The sequence below is a fragment of the Suncus etruscus genome, chromosome 15 (genome assembly GCF_024139225.1).
Source record: "Suncus etruscus isolate mSunEtr1 chromosome 15, mSunEtr1.pri.cur, whole genome shotgun sequence".
Taxonomy (NCBI): Eukaryota; Metazoa; Chordata; class Mammalia; order Eulipotyphla; family Soricidae; genus Suncus; species Suncus etruscus.
The window spans coordinates 85,481,498-85,505,399 of NC_064862.1; the positions used below are offsets into that span (position 1 = coordinate 85,481,498).

General features: G+C 51.5%; 3 protein-coding genes across 3 annotated transcripts in view; 1 reads left to right on the top strand and 2 right to left on the bottom strand.

Moving 5' to 3' along the window:
• The window catches only part of CLEC4G (C-type lectin domain family 4 member G), a 284,468-nt gene that overhangs the window by 68,369 nt on the left and 192,197 nt on the right, over positions 1–23,902 (bottom strand). The window lies entirely within an intron of this gene.
• PEX11G (peroxisomal biogenesis factor 11 gamma) lies at positions 764–6,571 on the bottom strand. The gene is made up of 5 exons (XM_049789462.1): positions 6,476–6,571; positions 3,528–3,716; positions 2,399–2,577; positions 1,926–1,985; positions 764–1,317 (listed from the first exon to the last, which is right to left on the bottom strand). The coding sequence occupies exons 1-5, from the start codon at positions 6,533–6,535 to the stop codon at positions 1,083–1,085; spliced, it is 723 nt and encodes a 240-aa protein (XP_049645419.1). The 5' UTR covers positions 6,536–6,571; the 3' UTR covers positions 764–1,082.
• TEX45 (testis expressed 45) lies at positions 15,654–22,562 on the top strand. Its single transcript, XM_049788272.1, has 8 exons — positions 15,654–16,236; positions 17,340–17,446; positions 17,536–17,636; positions 19,303–19,415; positions 19,845–19,948; positions 20,167–20,371; positions 21,486–21,571; positions 22,335–22,562. Exons 1-8 carry the CDS (start codon positions 15,654–15,656, stop codon positions 22,560–22,562), a joined length of 1,527 nt encoding a protein of 508 aa, XP_049644229.1.

The following is a 23,902-nucleotide window of genomic DNA, read 5'->3' on the forward strand; positions in this document are numbered from 1 at the left end:
TTTCTGGGTTCAGTGACACCCAGAATCTTCACACTGGTGGTGGGATTGGTGTTTGAACATTTACTGCTTAAAACTGTATTAAGATGAACTTGATAAATCATGGTGTTATAATAAAAAAATAATTTTAACCTGCTTTTAGGTGGGACAGATCACTGCAGTTTTTTTGTTTGTTTTTTTTGTTGTTGTTTTTTGGGCCACACCCGTTTGATGCTCAGGGGTTACTCCTGGCTGTGCGCTCAGAAATCACCTCTGGGGCCTGGAGAGATAGCACAGCGGCGCTTGCCTTGCAGGCAGCCGATCCAGGACCAAAGGTGGTTGGTTCAAATCCCCGTGTCCCATTTGGTCCCCCGTGCCTGCCAAGAGCTATTTCTGAGCAGACAGCCAGGACTCACCCCTGAGCACTGCCGGGTGTGGCCCAAAAACCAAAAAAAAAAAAAAATCACCCCTGGTTTGGGGGGAACCGTATGGGACGCCGGGGGATCGAACCACGGTCCGTCCTACGCTAGCGCTTGCAAGGCAGCAAGCCACCTTCCCAGCCCCAGTTGTCTTGGCTCTCCCAAACGAAAAAGTAATAGAGGGCTAGAGAGATACTGGGGGAGAGTGGTTGCCCAGAGTTCACTAGCACCACACAAGGGACCCCTCCCTGCTGGGAGTGACCTCTGAGCGGGCTAGGACTGCCCCCCAGTACAAGGCCCTGAGAGGCACTGTGGGCTGACCTGGGGGGTTTGGCCCCCCCACCTGCATGCAGAATGACACACAGAACTGCACCAACACCACAAAATTTAATGATTCTCAGCTCTGGGAGGTTCCACCAGGGGGGCCTACAGAGCTGCTTCTGCTTTCCAGTCTCGGGGTCCAGCCCCCCCTGCCCTGAGAAGTTCTCCACACAGGGGCTGGTGAGTTCCCGGGGCCAAAAGACAAGGCTTGGAAAGACCCCAGGCCACGCTGTATTCCTCTGGAATACGGGGCTCCCCCCACCGCTGCCTTTGATTTGTTCTATTCCAGGCCCGGCCCGTGATTGCTTTTGGGCTTTTGGGGGGCCGGGCTCTTGCTCTGGGATCCAGATGCTTCCGCTGGTCGGCTCAGGAGGTGACCACCTCGGCCAGCGTGTCTGCCCGCAGAGCCAGGTACGCCCTGAGGAGGGAAGAGATGGTGCCCAGCAGGCCCACCAGCCAGGGTGGGAAGCGGCCGGCCCAGAGGATGCCCGGCGGCAGCCAGTGCACGGCGTTGGCCAGGTCGGCCGCATTGGAGAGCAGCAACAGGAGCTCCGAGCGTAGCTGCCACTCCACCGCACACCTCTTGCTCCGGGGCAGCTGACTGCGGGACAGAGGGGGCGCTGTAGGGGGAAGTCGGCCAAGGGGTGCCCTGCCCGGGGAGTCCAGAGCATGGAAAGTCTCCAAACAGGAATCCTGGCAGGCCACACACTAATGCTAGTGTTCTGTGGCCAGTCTGAACCTGACCCAAATCCCCGTGTGGGCGTGGCCAGACCTGGCTCCTCCCTGTGGGCGTGACCACGTAACTAGCCTATCCCATTGTCCTATCTGGCTCCACCCATGGGCGTGGTCATGACATGACTTCTCTTGTGGGTGTGGTTATTGTTGGCTCCACCCCATGGGCGTAACTGTTACTGACTCCTCCCATGGGCAGGAACATTAAGGCTTTGTGGGTGTGGTCATATGTTGGCTCCACCCTGTGGGCATGGTCACAATGACTCCTCCTGTGGGTGTGGCTATCACTGGCTCCACCCCATGGGCGTGGTTGTTGCTGTCTCCGCCCTGTGGGCGTGGCCAGGGCTCAGTCCTGGCTCCCTGAGGTCTACCATCTTTTGCAAGCTTCAGTCCTCCCATTTCTACCAGCTGTGTGTGTCTTTCCCCACTGCACTGGGTGGGCCTGGGTGCCTCCCAACAATCAAGCAAAGAACATACCTAGCGACTTCAGCTGAGGGCCTCAACGTCTGCCTCAGCTTCCGCATTATCCACAGAGACCTGGAAGCCCCCCAGAAAGGAGGGATGGAGAAAACCGGTTGGGTGGGGGCGTCTCTGCCATTGTAACCCCGCTGGTTCCTAATACCGCCTGCTCCACTTTTCTGGCCTTGCAGGTGCCGTAAATGGGCCCTGGGTAGCCCAGTCCAATGAGAGTCTGGCCCAACATCTACAAATACCTGGCCACTTAGTGAGGACAGTGCTTAGGGGGAAGCCACCTGCCCATGAGAGAACACAGCCTGGAGATCTCCAGAGTGTTCCCCCAGACTTGCAAAACTTCAAATTCAGCTCCTCCTTCTCTCCCCAGCAGCAGGCTGACCCAATGACAGGGGCCTGGAGAGTGGTAGATTGTTCCTGCTTCCAGCCTGTGGGGTGCCCCCACCCAACCGCCCCACCCAACCCACTGCTGCCCTTACCTGGCAATGCTCAGAAACAGGGAAGAGGCCCAGAAGGCCGTGCTGAGCGTCCACCACGGGGCCGAGCGCAGGGGGACGAGGTGGGTGTCAGCGGCCCAGGCCACATGCTCACAGGGATAGTAGAGCTGGTCAGCCAGGTTGCCCAGTACCGACATGAAGCGTACAAAGGCGTCCTCGTCCTGTGGGCCATCCCCCAGATGAGCCCTGAGGCCAGCAGTAAGGGGCCCTGCTCTTGCAATACAGCCCGATTCTTGCTTCAACATCACTGATTCTGGGGCAAGGCACAGCCACCCCCACTCAGCCCTGAGTTCTAATCTAGAGCCAGAATCCAGCTAGGCAGGGTCTGAGGATGCTGCACTGGCCAGTCCCTGGGGCTGCATTTCCACACCAGCTGCCCAGTTGGGGTGATCAGCAGCCTGCCTTGCTCTGCCACTTTCTCTCCCTCCTTTCACCTTCCTCCTTCCAGCTGGGCCCCTTTCGCTGTAAAGTTTCTTTTGAATGGGGGGACACATTCAGCAGTACTCGGTGCTCAGGGAGTACTTTCAGCTTTGCATTTACAGATCACTCCTAGCAAGCTTGGGGGACAAACCAGGATGGCTCTTTGCTAGGGCAAGGGCCTTCCCTACTGTCCTATCTCTCAGAGTCCAAATAGACAAATTTGTGTTTTGGGGCCCACACCCAGGAGTTACTCCTGGTTCTGGATTCAGGAATCACTCCTGGTTGCTCAAGGCACCTTAAGGGTTGAACCCAGTTTGGCCACTTGCAAGGCAAGCACTCTCTGCTCATTGTGCTATCCTCTGGCTCTCAAACGGATGAATTTTTTTGTTTGTTTGTTTTTGGGCCACACCTGGCAGTGCTCAGGGGTTACTCCTGGCTATCTGCTCAGAAATAGCTCCTGGCAGGCATGGGGAACAATATGGGACGCTGGGATTCGAACCAACCACCTTAGGTCCTGGGTCGGCTGCTTGCAAGACAACTGCCACTGTGCTATCTCTCCGGCCCCAAGCTGATGAATTTTAAACCCTAAACATCTCATAATTGCCCCCAAATAAAACCCAGAGAAGCTGTGATTCCGCTTCCCTGTGCCTTCCCAGCACCACTCCCCCACCCCCAATCCAGCCACCATTACCTTGGGCCCCAGGCCATAATGCTTGGTGTAGGCAAACATGGCCAAATCATCAAAGAGACGAAGCACTGTCCGCCAGTGGCTGAGCTGGGAGGACAGAGCCAGCAGGTGGGACCCTATTTCTGACCTGCCAGGACCTTGTTCCACCAGGATCCCGCCCACCAGCTGGCAGCTGTACCCCAGCGTTCGGATCTGTGGGGGAGAGAAAAAGTCAGCATCCGTGACCTAAAGCAATCGGCCCTGACCCCCAACCACGGCTGAGCACCCCGTGCCAGGTGTGTGTGTGTCTGTTGTTGGATTCTCCCCCATGTCCAGGCCTGAACCTCTGATCACTGCCAAAAGGACTTGAGGGATCTGGGAAGTGGCTCTAGAAGTAGAATGAGGTGCTGGAGAGAAAGCATGGAGGTAAGGCATTTGCCTTTCATGCAGAAGGTCATTGGTTTGAATCCCGGCATCCCATATGGTCCCCTGAGCCTGCCAGGAGCAATTTCTGAGCATAGAGCCAGGAGTAACCCCTGAGCGCTGCCGGGTGTGACCCAAAAACAAACAAAAAAAGAAGTAGAATGAGGGGCCAGAGCGGTGGTGCAGAGCGGTAAGGCATCTGCCTTGTCAGTGCTAGCTTAGTTCAATCCTCCTGGTGTCCCATATGGTCCCCCGAGCCAGGAACATCACTGAGTGTGCCCCCCAAACAACAACAACAAAAAAGAAGTAGAATGAAGGCTTGAGAGAGAGAGATAACACAGTGGTAGGGCATTTGCCTTGTATGCGGCTGACCTGGGGAGTGACCTGGTTCCATTCCTGACATCCCATATGGTCCCCCAGCCAGCCATGGTCGATTTGAGTGCAGGGTCAGGAGCGACCCCTGAACACCACTGGGTGTGGCCCAAAAACCAAAAACAAAACAAAACAAAAAAGAAGGGCCATAGAGATAGCACAGCAGTTCAATTTCTGGACCCATATGGTCCCGAGCCTGCCAGGGGCGATTTCTGAGTGAAGAGCCAGGAGAAACCCCTGAGTGTCACCAGGTGTGACCCAAAATAAAACAAAACAAAACAAAACAAAAAAAAGTAGGATGACTTGGGGGCCAGAGGGATTGTACAGTGGGTAGTGTTTTCCTTGTATGTGACCAACTCAGGTTTGATCCCTGGGATCACATATGGTCCTATGAGTCCACCAGGAATGATCCCTGAGCACAGACACAGGAGTAACCCCTGAACATATCCAGGTGTAGCCCCCAAACAAAGTAGAATTATTATGGCTGGTGTTAGTTCAATGGGTAGGGCATTTGGCTTGCAAGTGGCCAATGCTTGTTTTCTCTATTTTGGGTTTTTTTTTTTTGGGGGGGGGGCTTACACCCGGCAGCACTCAGGGGTTATTCCTGCTCTACACTCAGAAACCGCTCCTGACAGGCTCGTGGACCATGTGAGATGCCGGGATTCGACCATGTCCTTCTGCATACGAGGCAAATGCCTTACCTCCATAGTATCTCTCTGACCCCTCAATACCTGTTTCCTCCCCAGCAGGATCCCTGAGCCCAGCCAGAGAGTAAAAATCAATACGTTCCCTCCCCCAAAAAGTTTCAGGGGTCGCAGCAGGAAAGGTGCCTTTCTTGCATGTGACCAACTCAGCTTCTATCCTCGGCATCTCATATAGTCCCAGAAGTGATTCCTAAGCACAAAGTCAGGATTAACCCTTGAGCACTGCTTGGTGTGCCCCCCCTCAAAAAACAAAAAAACAAAAAGCAAAGAGGACAGGAGCGATAGCACAGCGAGTATGGCATTTGCCTTGCACATGGACACCCCGAGACCAACCTAGGTTTGATCCCTGGCATCTGATATGGACCATCCTCAACTTGCCAGAAACGATTTCTTTTTTTTGTTTGTTTGTTTGTTTTTTCAGAAGCGATTTCTGAGTGCAGAGCCAGGAGTAAAAGTTTCAATCTTTTGCACTTGCCTGACACATATAAGAACTTAGATATGTTGGTTGTTTTGATTTTTCCTTTGAGTGGGGTGCTAGGCTTAGGGTTTATTCCTCACTCAATGCTCAGGGATACCGGTGGGACTTTGGGGACCCTATGCAGCTGGGGATCGAAATAGGGCCGGCCAAGGGGCAAGACAAATGATTTTATCCAAGATTTTACCTATAGTTGCCACCCAGCTCCATTTTGATCCCCAGGGCAACATAGGGGTTTCTCTAAACCTTCCAGGAGTGATTTCTGAGAGCAGACCCACAACAATGGGTGTGCCCCACCACCCAAGAGACTGCTCAGGTGAACCCAGATACTCAAGGGTGGTCCCAGAAAGGTATTGCCACTGACCACATGGTGCAATCGAATCACATGACTGCAGGAGCCTCAATACTAAATCTAAATAATTTCTGACAGTTTTTTTTTCATTCCTGCCTTTTGGGTCCAAGAACTACTTCTCGAGTTTGCACTGGTCCGCAAGGATAATGGGAGACCCCCAGGGGGGCGTTGGAACCCAGGCTTGGGAGACCATATGGGATGCCAGGATTCGAACCACCCTTCTTCTGCATGCAAGGCCTGTCCAAACATAGTGGTGGGGTCGGATCCTGAGTATTCACTGGCCCAGCCTGGGGGTTGGCTGGAACTTCCCTACATCCATGCCCAACCTCTTGGGGATCTGGAAGCAAGTTCCCTCTCCAGCTTCAGTCCTCTAAGTCACATTTGTTGCCACGGTGGGGGGTCAGGCACCCCTCAAAGTCTTGGGAGCAAAGACTTGGGGAGCAAGGCTGAAGAGCCAGAGAGCGAGGTGCAAGGGGAAGCAATTCCACGACCAACCGCTAGGGGTCAGGGCTGGCGGGCGGTTCGCCGGCGATCTCGGCGAGCCCGCCCCCCTGCCTGGTCTCAGTTTCCCGGGGTCACTGAACACGGTTGGGGGGCTCCACTTGGGGGGGGGGCCTGCAGCCGCGCTCCGCTTCCCCAGCCTCACCAGGCGGTCCCGGACCCTGCACGACTCCAGCGCCGACGCCAGGTCGCTCAGCGCCGCCATGGCGATTCTGCCGTGACTTGACGGCGACGGGGACTCAAGGGGCGTGGCCGATGCCGGAATGGGCGTGACCCGGGCTCGAGTTGGTGGGCGTGGCTTTGTTTGGGGCGGGGCTTCCGGGTGGGCCAGGCCCCGCCTCTCCTCGGTGTCGTTCTGCGCAGGCGCGGCGGCCTTACTCCGCTCTCGTCCAGCCTCTCCCACCCTCGGGAGCAGCCCTTTGTCCCCGCTTGGCTACGTTCACCCCGACTGTGTGGCTCGCTAGGGAACTTTGACTTAGTCCCGGGAGGGCCATGCACTGTACCCCGACAAAGGCGGGTCTTAGGCAAGTTCACCCATGCATGCATGAGCCAGGGAAAAAACCTACTCCTGTCCCAAGATTGGTTCCAGAAGGGATTTTTCTTTTCTGTTGTTGTTTTTGGTTTGGGTTTTGGGGTGTGCTTTTTTTTTTTTTCCTCTTATTTATTTACAGCTACAATGCTTTTTATTTTAGCAAAAAGGATAGGAGGAGGGTGAGAAAAATAAGACGATGGTAAGATAGGCTGTAAGGTGGGGTGCTACTCTGAACCCCGTCCCTCTCTCTTGTCCCACCTCCAAAGGTTAATTTTTTTTATTAAGAAAATGCATCATACAGTTGACATACCTGATCATAATTCATTTGTTTCAAGATAAAGGGAAAGTGAAGTTATTGAGAAAAAAAATAGATGTTTTTGTTTTTGTTTGAGAGCCACACTGGGTAGGTGTCAAGGCAGGGATCACTCTTGGCCGTGCTCTGGGACCCTATGGGATGCCAGTGATCCAACCCAAGTGGCTGCCTGCAAAGCAAATAAATGTCCACCACGCTGTGCTATCGCTCCCTCCCTCATATTTCTTAATTTTTCTGTTTTGTCTTTCTCCACCTCCTTATCTCTCTCTAGCCGGTAAGGCTGTTTGCCACCCTTTAGAAGAGGTTTTCAGAAAGTTGCATCCATGCCAAGGATCAGGCTAGAAGAGTAGATAGGAATCTGGTAACCTTAGCAATTCCCAGGAGAGAAAAACTGGGTGAAGGGTAGAGGCCGCCCAGAGTTTATCTTTGTCACACTTGGGAGCTTTGGAATTGGGGGAAATCAGTGAAACTTTGGCCCCACAGTAACAGAACCGTGACGTGAACTCGGGCTTTTAATGTTTTTGGGGAACTGCTTTGCAGAAGCAGTAAGCAGGTTGCAGTTAATTTTGCTGGCAGGAACAAGAAGCAGAAACTCCCGATATGAAGCTCACCACAAAGAGTGGTGAGTGCAGTTAAGAGAAATAACAACACGTACAACTATGGTGACAGTGTGAATAAGAGAAGTAGAATGCCTGTCTCAAATACAGATGGGGGGAGGAGGGAGACTGGGGACATTGGTGACTGGTGAAGGGGAGTGTTCTTTTGGGGGGGGGCGTTCTATTTATGACTGAAACCAACTACAATCATGTTTGTAATCAAGGTGATTAAATAAAGATAATATTTTTTTTAAATTCCGAGTCAGTCACATGCAAAGCAAATGCCCTTCCTACTGTATTATCTTTTTAGTCCTCCAAAACTTTTATTCGGGGGTCACACCCAGTGGCATTCAGGCGTTACTCCTGTTTCTGCACTCAGAAATCACTCCTGGCAGGCTCAGGGGTCCACCTGGAATGGTAAGGAAAAATGCATTACCTCTGTGGTATAGTTCTGGCCCCTGTGTCTGCCTATTCTGATGTTATGTGGGGGGCAGTATTGTTCCATGGAGGGTATTACATCCCACAATTCTCAGTGCTTGGACTCAAACACTGGTTAGAAGTTTGTTAGGCACACACCCCAACTGCTGTATTATCTCCCAGCCAGATTAGTTCTCTATTTTTTGGTGGACAGAGGGCACACCATCTGTGTGTGTAAGCCCTCAGGGTTTATACTGGCTCTGCGCTCAGGGATTATCCTGGGATACAACCCAGGTTGGCCATGTGCAAAGCAAATATCCTCCTCACTATACTATTTCTACCACCTCTCCATTAGGGTTTTTGGGGAATCATACCCAATGATGCTCTGGGATTCTTTACTCCTGCCTGTGCTCTGAGACTATATGGGATGTGAGGAATCTAACCTAGATCAGCCGAGTACAGGGCTGGTGAGGTGGCGCTAGAGGTAAGATATCTGCCTTGCAAGCGCTAGTCAAGGAAGGACCTCGGTTCGATCCCCAGTGTCCCATATGGTCCGCCCAAGCCAGGGGCAATTTCTGAGTGCTTAGTTAGGAGTAACCCCTGAGCATCAACGGGTGTGACCCCCCCAAAACCAAAAAAAAAACCAGATCAGCCGACAACTCATTACATCATTCTGACCCTTTAGTTCTTATGTTCTTGTTGTTGTTGTTGCTGTTATTGTTGTTGTTGTTTTGGGGCCACACCTGGTGACACCCAGGGTTACTCCTGGCTATACTCTCAGAAATCGCTCCTGACTTGGAGAACCATATGGGATGCCGTGGGATTGAACCACAGTCCATCCTAGGTTAGCACATGCAAGGCAAACGCCCTACCGCTGGCTACCACCACAGACCCGACCCTTTAGTTCTTGCAACCATTGATGCTTTGCCTTAAGGTGACAATGTCAAGGTTTCTCAAAATCCTGTACCAGCATATCCCTCTTCACTGCAGAATATCCAGAGAAGGGGCCGAAGAGATAGCATGGAGGTAGGGCACTTGCCTTGCATGCAGAAGGATGGTGGTTCAAATCCTGACATCCCATATGGTGCCCTGAGCCTGCCAGAAGCGATTTCTGAGCATAGAGCCAGGAGTAAACCCTGAGCCGTGCTGGGTATAACCCAAAAAACAAAGCAAAACAAAAACAAAAAAAAAAAAGAATATCCAGAGAGACCACATTTTGGCTGTTTATGCATTTGTTTGTCCACACAGATGAGGGATTTGTTGCCATCTTTTGGCTTCTGTGGCTAAGGTGCCTAACAACAGGATGTTGCAATCTTTGTTCCCATCTTTACTTTTAATTCCTCGGGGTTGACCCCTCACCCAGACTTGCTGGGTCATATAGAAACTCTAGTTTCCCTTTACTTTCACCCTCCAAACTTTCCATTGCTGCTATTGTATATTAGTGTTTGGATAGTTACATTCCTTGTGACACTGGGATCCCCTGTCTATGTCAGGGATCTAACTTTTAGCTTCACTGAGTCGCAAGCCCAGTCTCCTAGGTTTGAATTAAATAATAAAATTTTAGTAAGGCCGGAGAGAAATACAATGAAGAGAGCACGTACTATGCATGTGGTTGACCCAGTTCAATCCTCAGCATCACATAGGGTTCTCCCCACCAAGCACCATCAGGAGTAATTCCTGAGTGCAGAGTCAGGAGTAACCCCAGAGCATTGGTGGATATGGCACAAAAACAAAGAGAAAATTTTAGATCATAGGGCCAGACTAATAGGTAAAGTGTTGCCTCAGATGCAGCCAACCTGGGTTCGATACCCAGCATCCCCATAAGGACTCCTGAGCACTATCAGGAGTGGTTTTTTTTTGTTTTGTTTTCGGTTTATTTTTTTTTTGGGGGGGGACACCAGACAGCACTCAGGGGTTACACCTCACTCTATATTCAGAAATCGCTCCTGGCAGGCTCGGGGGACCATATGGGATGCCGGGATTTGAACCACCATCCTTCTGCAAGCAAGGCAAATGCCCTACCTCCATGCTATCTCTCCGGCCTCAGGAATGATTTTTTGAGTTCAGAGGCAGGAGTAAGATCTAAGCACCACCAGGTATGGACCCAAAAAATTAATTTAAAAAAGAACCCAACTCCCTCCAAAGGCAGCTATCTCTTTCTTTTTTTTTTTTTTTTTTGTGGTTTTTGGGTCACACCCGGCAGTGCTCAGGGGTTATTCCTGGCTCCAGGCTCAGAAATTGCTCCTGGCAGGCACGGGAGGACCATATATGGGACGCCGGGATTCGAACCGATGACCTCCTGCATGAGAGGCAAACGCCTTACCTCCATGCTATCTCTCCGGCCCAGCTATCTCTTTCTTTGGGGAGTAGAAAATTACCAAGCATTGTTCAGGGCGGGGAGGTCCCAGGTATTCCCAGACTTTTTTTATGTTTTTGTTTTTGTTTTTGGACCACACTCAGTGGTTCTCCGGGGTTACTCCTGGCTATCTGCTCAGAAATAGCTCCTGGCAGGCACAGGGGACCATATGGGACACCGGGATTCGAACCAACCACCTGGGTCAGCTGCTTGCAAGGCAAACACCACTGTGCTATCTCTCCAGGCCTGACCCCAGACTTTTTTTTTTTTTTTTTTGGTTTTTGGGCCACACCCTGTGACGCTCAGGGGTTACTCCTGGCTATGCGCTCAGAAGTTGCTCCTGGCTTCTTAGGGGACCATATGGGACGCCGGGGGATCGAACCGTGGTCCGTCCTAGGCTAGCGCAGGCAAGGCAGGCACCTTACCTCCAGCGCCACCGCCCGGCCCCATACCCCAGACTTTTTTATGGTTTGGGGGCCACACCCGGTGGCACTAAGGGATTACTCCTGGCTCTGACCTCAGAAATCACTCCTGGCAGGCTTTGGGGGACCATATGGGATGCCGGGGATCAAACCACATCCATCCTGGGTCGGCTGTGTGCGAGGCAAACGCCCTACTGCTGTGATATCTCTTTGGCCCCATTCCCAGACAGATTAATTGGAAAGTTCAATGTTCAGGCCTAATTGCGGGGCAATGTTCAACATATGAGCGCTGGAGGTCACCTGGGCTAACTCCTTATAGTATTTAGAGGGGTATATAGAGCTGAGCATCAAACTCAGTCCTCATGCATGTGATATACTAATTTTTTGGGGGGGTCACACCCTGCATCGCTCAGGGGTTACTCCTGGCTCTATGCTCAGAAATCACTCCTGGCAGGCTCAGGGGACCATATGGGACGCCTGGATTCGAACCGATGACCTTCTGCATGAAAGGCAAACGCCTTACCCTCCATGCTATCTCTCCGGCTCCGATATACTAATATCTAACCCCAGAGCTACCTCCTGTCTTACAGAGATCTCAATGCCCTGCCTCCTCCTAGGTTTGCATTCCTGAGCAATACCAGAAAACTCCTGAGGCTGGAGCCATGGTACAGTGGGAAAGACACTTGTCTTGCATGCAGCCCACCTGGATTTGATCTCCAGCATCCCATAGAATCCTCAGAAACCCACCAGGAGTAATCCCTGAGTGCAGAGCCAGGTATATGCCCTGCGAACCACTGGGTATGGGCTGCCCTCTCAAAATATCCCAGCCACGAGAGTCAAAAAGTGAGTCCACCAGGTAGAGCATCTGCCTGACATATGGAAGACCTGGGTTTGATCCCTGGCACCATGTATGGTGACCTAAGATCTGTCAGGAGTGATCCCTGAGCACAGAGCCAGGACTAAGTTCTGAGCACAGCCTAGTGAGATCTAAAAACAAAACCAACATATATGGGCCGGAGCAGTAGCACAGGGGTAGGGTGTTTGCCATGCATGAAGCTGACCCAGGATGGATCTGGGTTTGATCCCCGGCACCCCATATGGTTTCCTGAGCCTGCTGAGAGTGATCTACGAGCACAGAGCCAATGTAACCCCTGAGCACTACCAAGTGTGGCCCCAAAACCAAAATAATAAACAAAGAAAAATGCCAGTCAAGGGCCAGAGAGATAGCACAGCAGTAGGATGTTTGCCTTGCACGAGGCCAACTCAGGACAGAACCGGTTTGATTCATGACATCCCCTGAGGCTGCCAGGAGTGATTTCTGAGCACAGAGCTAGGAGTAACTGCTGAGTGTGACCCAAAAAACAAAAGAAAAAGAAAAAAGATGGGCCCGGAGAGATAGCACAGCGTCGTTTGCCTTGCAAGCAGCCGATCCAGAACCAAAAATGGTTGGTTCGAATCCCGGTGTCCCATACATATGGTCCCCCGTGCCTGCCAGGAGCTATTTCTGAGCAGACAGCCAGGAGTAACCCCTGAGCACTGCCGGGTGTGACCCAAAAAAAAAAAAAAAAAAAAAAAAAGAAAGAAAAAGAAAAAGAAAAATGCCAGCCAAGCCCAAGGTGGGCATACAGAAGGGATAGCCTCAGGCCAAACCCTCAATGCTGGCTTTGTCCTTTCAATCAGTGCTGCCACCACTCTGTACCTATGGCCTTATAACAGGACAAAACATTCTCTCCCATGCCTCAGCTACCAAGTCCTGTTCCAAGTACCAAATACACATAGTTGAGGGTCCCTACAGAATTCTAGTCAACGTTCATTAATAGGGTAGGGCTAGGCCGTTTGTTTTGTTTTATTTTGTTTGTTTTTGTTTTTTGTGGGCCATACCCAGCGGTGCTCAGGGATTACTCCTAGCTCTATGCTCAGAAATCGCTCCTGGCAGACTTGGAGGACCATATGGGATACCAGGAATCGAACCCTGGTCTGTCCCGGATCAACTGCATGCAGGCAAACGCCCTATCACTGTGCTATCTCTCCAGCCCTAATTTTTATTTCTTTCATTAATTTTTATTTGAGTTTCTGGGCCACACCCAACTATGCTCAGGAGTTCCTTCTTGGGCCCAGAGAGATAGCACAGTGGCGTTTGCCTTGCAAGCATCCGATCCAGGACCAAAGGTGGTTGGTTCGAATCCCGGTGTCCCATATGGTCCCCCGTGCGTGCCAGGAGCTATTTCTGAGCAGACAGCCAGGAGTAACCCCTGAGCACCGCTGGGTGTGGCCCAAAAACCAAAAAAAAAAAAAAAAAAAAAGGAGTTCCTTCTGGCACTGTGCTCAGAAATCACTCCTGTCAATGCTCAGGAGACCCTAGGGGGATGCCAGGGATCGAACCTAGGTTTGCAACATGCAAGGCAAACGTGCTCCCCACTGTGCTATCACTCCAGCCCTGGGTTAATTTTCTTTAAACAGGGCCATACCGAGCTACTCCTTGATTGAGGGGAACCCTCTGCTGTTTGGAGTAGAATTAAAACTGGACCTCATTCCTTTCTGCAAAGCCTGTGTCCCAGCCTCTCTCAACGGTCTTCCCTGCATCTGACTTGGAGAAGGAGCAGAAGGGAACCTGCCTGGAGTCCTCCCCACTTCCCTAACTAACCCCCACTCCTCCACAACCCCCTCACCCCTGCCGCTGGCCCCCAGTCATTGCTAACAATCGGTTTGGCAGCTTGTGTGGGCTATCTATGATAACCCTGGTATCAGACAAGGCCACATTGAGTGAGGCGCACCAGACAAAACAGGCCTGTTTCCTAATCAGGTCAGCCTGAGCCTGTTACACTCTCTCTTGAAGGTACACCTGCCCCCCTGCATGGGCTGCTCCCCACCCGCACCCCTTCTCTTCCTTCCAGGATTATGTTATTTTTCCTTGTGGAGACACCTTCGTGCTCAGAAGCTACTTCCTTCGAGCTCAGTATCTGAGTCTCCCTCCAGGCAGTGTTGGAAGACTAAGGGGGAATCTCTGGCTGCATCACACGCACAGCCACACAAGCCCCAGGGGTTTCCCATGAGACCCATTGTGAGTGAAAAGTGGGGTGTCACTGTAGGTCACAATAGGCAGAGTCCAGGTCTCAGGAGGAACTGGAGAAACCCAGAAGCATCTGCATCAGGCTCATGCAAGCACCATTCCTGTAGTTCTTGGTGCCTCCAACACACACCTCGACACCCCAGCACGTAGGTACCAGCCCCTCACAAGCGAGGAACTTAGCTTTCACTAAGAGGTCCTGGGCCACTCTGCTACATCATTATTAGCTTTTCGGTTTTTTGGTTTTTGTTTTTGGGCCACACACGGTGACACTCGGGTTACTCCTGGCTATGCACTCAGAAATCGCTCCTGGCTTGGGACAAGGAATCGAACCACGGTCCCTCCTAGGTTATCACCTGCAAGGCAAATACCCCACTGCTCTGGCCCCTTATCTTTGTTTTTATGGGGGGAGGCACAGCCAGTAGTGCTCAGAGCTCACTCCTCGAGGGTGCTCGGGGGCCCCCATGGGATGCCAAGGATCAGAACCCGGGTCTACTATGCATGCAAGGCAAGCGCCCGCCCTCCCTATCAATCCTGCCCTTATCCATTGTTCTGTAGCCTTTTGGCTCAAAGGGAGCCCACGTGGGTCTGTTTGAACCAAGTGACCCCTGCCACCCCACCCCATCCCCGAATTCTCCTCTCATCTCCCCAAATTTGCATGTTTATCTCTACTTCCCCACACAGGCCCAGGGCAGGCTGGGTTCCTTGCCATCTCCCCCCCGCCCCATGCTATGGAGCCCGGATGCCTGGCACCCTGGTATGGGGAGGAGGTGGCCTTGGGGGGGGGGGCTGGAGCAATAATAGTTCAGCGAGGAGGGCGCTTGCCTTGCACGAACGCAGCTGAGGCAGGTTCGATTCCTGGCATCTCAGATGGTCCCTAGAGCATAGCCTGGAATGATGCCTGCATGCAGAGCATTCAAGGGTAACCCCTGAGCAGTGGGGGGAGAGTCTCCCAACCGATTAATAAATTAATTAAGTAAAAATTAATTATAATTTTATAATTTTTTTCGGTTTTTGGGTCACACCCAGCAGTGCACAGGGGTTACTCCTGGCTCTAGGCTCAGAAATTGCTCCTGGCAGGCTCAGGGGACCATATGGGATGCCAGGATTCGAACCACCAATTCTCTGCATGTAAGGCAAAGTCTTACCCCCATGCTATCTCTTCGGCCCCATAATTTTATAAATTTATAAAATGTTATAAAATATAGAAGTTTACATTTCTATTGTTTTGAATTGGCTTTTGTTGTTCAGTGAAACTTAACTGTTAATAAAAGTGTGGTTTTAACTGCAAAATAATTAATTATTATGAATTTAATCAGGGGTCCTCAAACTTTTTAAACAGGGGGCCAGTTCACTGTCCCTCTGACCATTGGAGGGTCTGACTCTAGTAAAAACAAAACTTATGAACGAAGTCTTATGCACACTGCATAGATCTTATTTTGCAATGAAGAAACAAAACAGATACAAATACAATATGTGGCCCGCGGGCCATAGTTTGAGGACCACTGATTTTATTGATCCATTAAAATAAAATTAATTAAAATTGATTAATTAATTAAAAGACAGCCTTGTCCTCTACCTATCCCCCTAACCCCTTTTGCAGCTGGCCCCGGGTTCGAGATGGCCTGCGGGGCCCTCCTGCCCCGGGCACAGTCGGGCCAGGAATTCCTCCGAGCGTCGCACTTCACCCTGGGCCCCGAAGTGCGTTTGCACGCGGACAGCAGACAGGCCACGTCGCACCGCCACTTCCCGCCGCACGCCGCGCACCCCGAGCCTCTCCTGCGCCCCGCGCCGCCGCGCCCGCCCTTCCTGCCCGCGTCCCCTGGGGCCTGGGCGCGCGCGCCGCCCGTGTCCGAGTCGCACTGCGCGTTCCCGTCGCCGCCGCTGCAGCCGCAGGTGGCCCGGCGCGCGCTCGTGCAGGCGCGCACCCGCGCTATGCAAAGCAGCCGCGTGAGCGCGCCGGGGGAGACGGACGCGCGCACCGGCCGGACCGGCACCTCCGTGGCGCATGCGTGCTACCGCTGGCTGCCGGGCTCGCCGCATGCCCGCGAGCTGATCCTGGGCGCGCGCGTCATCTTCGACCGGGACTCGGTGCTCAAGGGCGACCTGTCCAAGCCCTGGCGCCTGCCGTGCACCACGAACCAGGAGTTCTTCCAACCCCATCACTCGTGCCCACAGAGCCGCAGGGCCGGCAGGCACCTCCGTGAGCCCCGGAATTGGGGGATCCCCCCCAGTTGGGCAGGGGTTGAGGGGTATGGGGGTTCAGCCCCTTGCTGCTCGAGGCCCAGGTCTGAATGCACCATGACCATACACAGCACGACTCCTGGAGGAGCTGATGGCCCCTCAAAGGGTGCCACATTGCAGATCCCAACTCCCAGCAAATATTTCTCCAGTTTAGAATCTGGGGAGATAGAGCACAGCTGGGGGGGGGGGGGCACTGATGTTGATCATGGGTGACCCAGAGCACTGCCAGGAGTGATCCCTGAGCCCAGTGTTCCAAATATTAAAAACGAATTATCCAATTTAGTGACGAAGAGAGATGGGTCCCCTTTGCATAAAGTGGAGCCCAGTGGTCCCATGAGCAGTGCCCGAGGGGACGCCTGAGCATCTCTATCTCTGGGTGTGACCCACAAATAAAATTTTAATCTGCTTCCAATTGTCAATAGACTGAGAAGCAAGCCAACAGAGTCAGTCTTTTCATCCATGGGCTAAATATATCTGAATGGATAGACCCCAAGATTGCTGCTTTGGCAGCGACCAAGAGGGGGAAAATGGGGTGCAAGGCTTGAGAGTTAGTACAGCAGGGAGGGCTCTGGCCTTGCATGTGGCCAACCCAGATTTGATCCCCAGCATTCCATAGGGTTCTCCCAAGCACTGCCAGGATACATGTAGGGCCAGGAATCAGCCCTGAGCATGGCAAAACCAAGCAAAAAAAAAAAAAAAAAAAAAGAATTGTCGGTCTCAAAGCATGGTCACCATTTCAGCTACAGTTCTTTTTTTGCTTCTTGGAGATCATACCCAACAGTGCTCAGGGATTACTCCTCAGATGGTGCTCATGGGTTGATCCTGATGGTGCTTGGAGGGTAGGAGGGAACTGTATGGCACCAGGGATCATACCCAAGTCTCCTGCTTTGGTGCAAAGTCCATGCTCAATCCATTGAGCTCTCTCCACTCTCCCTGTTACTGCTTATTGTCTATGGTGCAGGCAGCCCTCGGGTTCTGTTGATCAGCGTTGCACCCCTTTCCCAGGCACAGACCCCCATCCCCATAAGTTTCACCCTCCATTTTCTCTCACCTCCGCCTCAGATGACTCGAACCTCCTGCAATGGGACTCCAGAAAACAGGAGAATGAGACATCCTACAAGAGACAGTTCTTGGCCCTGGCTAACCCACCAGCCTTGACATGTCCAAAGGTAAGTCAAGTCAGAGCTGGTATGGCCAGGGAGAGGGCAGTGACCAAAAGTTGGGTGGCTTTGCCATTCCCACCCCTGTCTGCATATAGGCCACCTCCAGCATTGAAATAAGAGATACCAAGGCAAACCCAAAACCCATGACCTCTGAGATAAAAGACTTCTTCAAACTTCAGGATTTGCCACCCGACAGGTACAGAAGGAAGGGCCTTCCACCAAAGGGGCATGGCCTTTTATCGAAAAGGCATGATCTTCCATGAAAGGGGGCGCGATCTTTCACTAAAGGGACAGGGTGTTGGTGAAGAGATGTGGTCTTCCATGAAGGGGGGAGTGCTCTTTCTTAAAGGGGTGTGGCATTTCACCAAAGAGGGTGGCTTCCCATGAAAACTGTGTGACCTTCCACCAAAGGGCCACGGCCATTCAACAAGAATGGCCAACAGAGGCCGAAGAGATAGCACAGTGGTACAGCATTTGTCTCGCATGTGGCCGACCCAGGAGGGATCCGGTTCGATTCCCTGCATCCCATATGGTCCCCCAGCCTGCCAGGGGCTATTTCTGAGTGCAAAGCCAGTAAGAACCCTGAGTTCTGCTGGATGTGGCACAGAAACCAATTAGTCAATGAATCAATCAATAAATAAGGTTTAAAAAAAGAGAGATAGCTGGAGAGATACCATGGAGGTAAGGTGTTTGCCTTGCATGCAGAAGGGGCTGGTTCGAATCCTGGCATCCCATATGATCCCTTGAGCCTGCCAGGAGTGATCTCTGAACGTAGAGACAGGAGTAACCCCTGAGCGCTATTGGGTGTTAACTCAAAAACAAAAACAAAAAAGAGTGGTCAACGATTCTGGGCTACATTCAGAGCCAGTGGTTTCAATGTTTTGTTTTGTTTTGTTTTGTTTTGTTTTGCTTTGTTTTGTTTTGGTTTGGTTTGGTTTGGTTTGGGAGCCACAACCGCCAGTGCTCAGGGACAACTCCTGGCTCTACATTCAGAAACTACTCCTGGCAGGCTCAGAGGACCACATGGAATGGCAGAGATCAAATTGAGGTCAACTGTGTGCAAAGCAAACACCCTACCTGCTGTGCCATCACTCCAGCACCTAAATCCAAAATTTTTCCCCAAAGCTCAGCAGTGAGTCAGTACAGGGAGGGCGCTTGCCTGCTATGAGGCCAAACCAGGTTCAGTCTCTGGCATTCTATAGTATAGGATCCTCCAAACCTTGCCAGGAGTGATCCTTGAACTCAGCACCTCAGAGTAAACTCTGAGCACCGCTAGATGTGGTCCCAAAACCTGAATCAAAAGCCTCAGTCCAGAAAGATGACTAGAGGCTACGAATAGGCTTTGCATTGGGAGGCTAGATTGGAAATCAGCACCATGTGGAGTCATCTCTGAACACTACAGGGTACTCATCACACACACATGTACAAAATTCCAGAGTTGTTAATTAAAACAAAAATTATATAGAGATCCACGTGTTGAGTGAGTTCTCCCCCAGCACAGCGCCTCTAGCCCCTTCGGCCAGCAGGAGTGAAGATTCAGAGTAACAAGGGAGAAATAATTCATAAGCTATTCGTTAAAGTTTCATCAGAGTCATCTTGCTTTTATTCCATGGCTCCTGTCCACCATATGCTTTTCCTCACACGCTCTTTCTCTGCTAAGCGTTTTTTCCTGCCCCCCCCTTTTCTGCTTTTTCTCGCCTCCCCTAGCCAGACTTTTTTTATTCTTTATTTAAAATAGCCCACCCGATCCCAGGTGTGGGCGGGTCTCACCATCCAGGTGGGATTAACATCTCAAAAGAAAGTTTAGGTAAATGGGCATTGGGGGAAGGGTTACACAGATTGTTTTCCCTCCTTTTCTGAAGATATAATAAGGACCAGGCATCTACTCACATCTATTCTGTGCATATTCATCCCGGGGATTGCCTCTTCCGTGACAAAACCACGAGGGCTCATTACTTTTATGCCCATGAGCCAGGTAAGATGCCATCCACATTGTAGGCCAGCAGCCACCAAACCTACTGGCAGTCCCCGCCCCTTCCGGGGTACTTTTTGTTTGGGTGCTACAGCTGGCAGTGCAAGGACTTATTCCTAGTTCTGTGCTCAGGGGTCATTCCTGAAAAGGCTTACAGGGACCCTATGGGATGCCAGGGATTTAAATGGGATTTGGGGGCCGGAGAGATAGCATGGAGGTAAGGCATTTGCCTTGCATGCAGAAGGTCGGTGGTTTGAATCCCGGCATCCCATATGGTCCCTTGAGCCTGCCAGGAGCAATTTCTGAGTGTAGAGCCAGGAGTAACCCCTGAGCACTGCCGGGTGTGACCCAAAAACCAAAAAAGAGAAATGGGATTTGCCACATGCAAGGCACACCCCCTTTCCCACTGTACTATCTTTCCGGCCCATGCAGAGCCCTTTTTTCTCCACCATGACAATACTCCGCAGTCCCACATCATGGAAGGGGACAGGCGTTCAGGCAGCTTCAGCACCTCCACGAGCCTTTGCCATGGCCAAGTGAGCAGGACTTCTGAAGGGAAGGAGAGCCTAGCTGGGGGGTAGGGTGAGGGTGGGCATCCCCTGATCTCTTTGCCAAGGCACCCACTGGAAAATTTCGGTAGTTTAGTCTGGACAATGGGATCCCAGTGTCAACCCACACTTCCTCAACTGTAGCCCAGAGTGGATGTCCGTCCAGGCACCAGATGCCAGCTACTGTACTTTTTTTTTTTTTGTAGCCCATCACCACGGCTCCCATGCCAGGGACCCGCCATCAGCCTCATGAGGCACTGCGGGGTCATGTTATCCTGGGGGATCCGATGCTGCTCAAGGAGTTCTTCCACACCTCCATGAGCACCGACTATCGCAGCCCTGAGATGCCAAGGCTGCCCATCATGCCCACCCTTCACCTGCTGCATAGCAGCCTACCCATGGGCACGGGTGGTGAGTGTGACCATGCCCACCCAAGAGTTCCATGACCTCAGTGGACCTGCCCACTGTGGGTCTGCTCCTCCCCTCTGGCTCCACCTCTTAGATGCTTAGATGCTTTTAGTCCTTCAATTAATTACCAGGTCCTCACTGTCAGGATTCCCTCCCCATCCTTGGCCCAATCTGCACAACTCTTCCCTTTTACATCATCCCTCTTCCAGCCCTAACCCCGCCCCTTCTCATATTGTCCCGCCCCTTTTCATATTGTCCTTCCGGCCCTAGCTCCGCCCCTTTTCATATTGACCCTTTTATACGTTTTATTATTCCTTTTTGAAGTGCCTCTTTGGCTCAACCTCGCCCCTTTTTGTATCATCCCTCTTCCAGTTCTAATTTCACCTCCTCTACCAGGCCCTGGACCCACTTTCCTGACCTGCCCACTACCCTCCACCCATCCTCTACCCACTGTAATTTGCGGGGCAATTTAACTCTTTTTTTTTTTTTTTTTTTTTTTTTTTTTGGTTTTTGGGTCACACCCGGCAGTGCTCAGGGGTTATTCCTGGCTCCAGGCTCAGAAATTGCTCCTGGCAGGCACAGGGGACCATATGGGATGCCGGGATTCAAACCGATGACCTCCTGCATGAAAGGCAAACACCTTACCTCCATGCTATCTCTCCGGCCCCCGCAATTCAACTCTTAACCCCTTAACTCTTAACTCAACCCCAACTCTTTTTTTTTTTTTTTTTTTTTTTTTTTTTTTGGGCCACACCCGGCTGTGCTCAGGGGTTACTCCTGGCTGTCTGCTCAGAAATAGCTCCTGGCAGGTACGGGGGACCATATGGGACATCGGGATTCGAACCAACCACCTTTGGTCCTGGATCGGCTGCTTGCAAGGCAAACGCCACTGTGCTATCTCTCCGGGCCCTCAACCCCAACTCTTAACTCTGTGACCTGGACCTTAAAAGCTCTTCCCTGCCCTCAGTCCCTCAATGTGTCCACCCGCACCTAAATCTCTGGTTTTTAGATTTCTGGTTTTTAGGATTTTGGGGGGGGGCAAGCTAAACCTCACAGTGCTGGCGGTTGAGTGCCAGGTGGGGCAGCATGCAATCCCCTTCACTGTCTCCTGACTCAGAACAAGACTTTTTAACCTTGAAGCAGAAGATGATGAAGCCACATAGATTATGTCCAGCCTCCCTGACTGACCAGCAGCTACAGAGGGTGAGGGGCTGGGAGAGGAAGTACTCCCCAAACCAGGGAACACCGAATTGGTGCAGGGTTATCTCAGGAAGTTTATGCCTTCCCCTCACTTTCCAAATTAATATCGAGTTTGCTAAGGTCATCTTTTGGGGGGGAGGGAAGGTCAGTCCTTTGCTAAGGTCAGTCTTTTGGGGGGGAGGGCTGGGGACCCCGAGTGCAAATATGGAACCTGAAGCTCCAGCCCTCTAAGATCTCTCTCTCTCTTTTTCTCTCTCTTTCTCTCTCTCAATCTCTGTATCTAATCTATCCCCCAAGGTCATCTTTTATATTTTGGGCCACACCCAGTGATGCTCAGGGCTTACTTCTGGCTTACTTTGGGCTCAGGAATCACTTTTGGTGGGACACAAGGGACCCTTTACAGTGTTAGGGATTCAACCCAGGTTGACTGCTTGCAAGGCCAGTGCTCTGACCTCTGTACTATCACTCCAACCCAGGGTCACCTTGATGTCATTACAACCTCTTATACCCCCCACCTAGCATTAGCTCAGTATCGCCCAGAGTCAGTCACCCAGAAACTCATCCTCACATTTCTCTCTGGCATCTTGTCCACCCCTGAATTGGTCTAAACCAAGGGGTCCCACTCACCTCATCTCTAGGATACATCCATTAACCAGTTCAGGGCTGAACTTCCCCCCAGGATTTGGGGTTCTCAAGGATAGGTAATCCACAGGAGGTTCTGGAAGTTATAAGAACTCCTGTTCAGATTCTTGTCTTTGCTCCACAGTGCAAGTACAACCATATTGAGCCGCCACTGGGGAGACAGCGCTTCCTGTCCACCATTTACAAGGACGAGTACACCTGCAAATACAGTGGTCCAGTAGTGCTGACTCAAGGATCAAGACAGGAGAGCCACCTACCCCTGGGTACCATGTACCAATCATGTTGTATGGCCAAGAAATCAGACCTTCAGGCCTGCCAGACTCCAACCTATCCTTGTCCCAGCTCGCAATAAACAGCCATAAACCTTAGGACTTCACCTATCTCCACCATCAGAAGACAAAGTGCAGTCAACCAGGTGGCTTTCCAACAGTTAGGACTCCAGATTACGGCACAGCATGGGAAACATGGGGTGTGACCTTCCACTCTGGGTAGGGTGATGAGTGGGCAGAGAGTAGGCTTTGTGAGAGGCACTGCAGTGTGGATGCCAGCTCTGAAAATATGGGGAAGAGGGCAGAGTTAAACTGCAGTAATGGGAGAAGGAGAAAGGGGGAAGAAAGCAGTGTTTGGAGAGGGAAGTAATAGAGACCCCCTCCTCCTGACCCCCCATTCCAACCTGCAGAGAATCATACCCAGCAGTGCTCCTGGCTCTGTGCTCAGGTGCCATTGTAGGTTTGAGGACCCTATATGGTGCCAGGGATTGAACCAGGATTGTTTCACTCCCTGTATTATCTCTTCAGTCCTGAGTTATTCTGTTAAGCTGCTTATTCATTCATTTTGGACTTCACCCAGCAGTGTTTAGGGATTACTCCTGGCTCTGTGCTCCTGGTAGCATTCAGAGGATTCTATAGAGGGCCAAAGATTGAAGCTGGGTTGGCCTCATATCAGGCAAGTTCTCCCTGTTGTACTATTGTTCAGGCCCTATGCCTGCGTGTCCCTAGTGCAGAGAGATCTCAGAACTCCTGGCTCTGAGCTGTGCTACATTACTGAGCCAAAAATTGAACCATCAGCCTGGTTGGCTTCAGTATTGGCCCCCTCAGCCCCCAAATGGAGATAGTTTTTCTTTCTTATTTTATTTTATTTTTTTATAAGTTTTATTGAGACCAATTTGAATTACAAATATTTTACAGTTGAATTTCAGGTACATAGTGATAATGAATTAGGGTCATTCCCACCACCAGTGTTGACCTCCCTCTGCCATAGTTCCCAGCCTGCCTCCCATACCTTCACCAATACCTGGACTGCTAGTGTAACAGATCCCTTTTGTGTATAGCTTGTTGTAGTTTGGGTCTCTTGATTCTATTGTCATTGACTTTGGTTTGGATATTTAGGTTTGATCATTTTTTTGGGGGGTCACACCCGGCAGTACTCAGGAGTTATTCCTGGCTCTGCACTCAGAAATCGCCCCTGACAGGCATGGGGGACCATATGGGATGCCGGGATTTGAACCACCATCCTTCTGGATGTAAGGCAAATGCCCTACCTCCATGCTATATCTCTGGCCCCAGGTCTGACCAGTTTTTATTTCCACTTAATGCTCCTGAAACCACTTGGCCCCTGGGTCCGATCCACTTTTTTTTTTCTCAGTTTGTAGGAAGACATAGAAACATGAGGCAGAACAAGATGATTCATGTT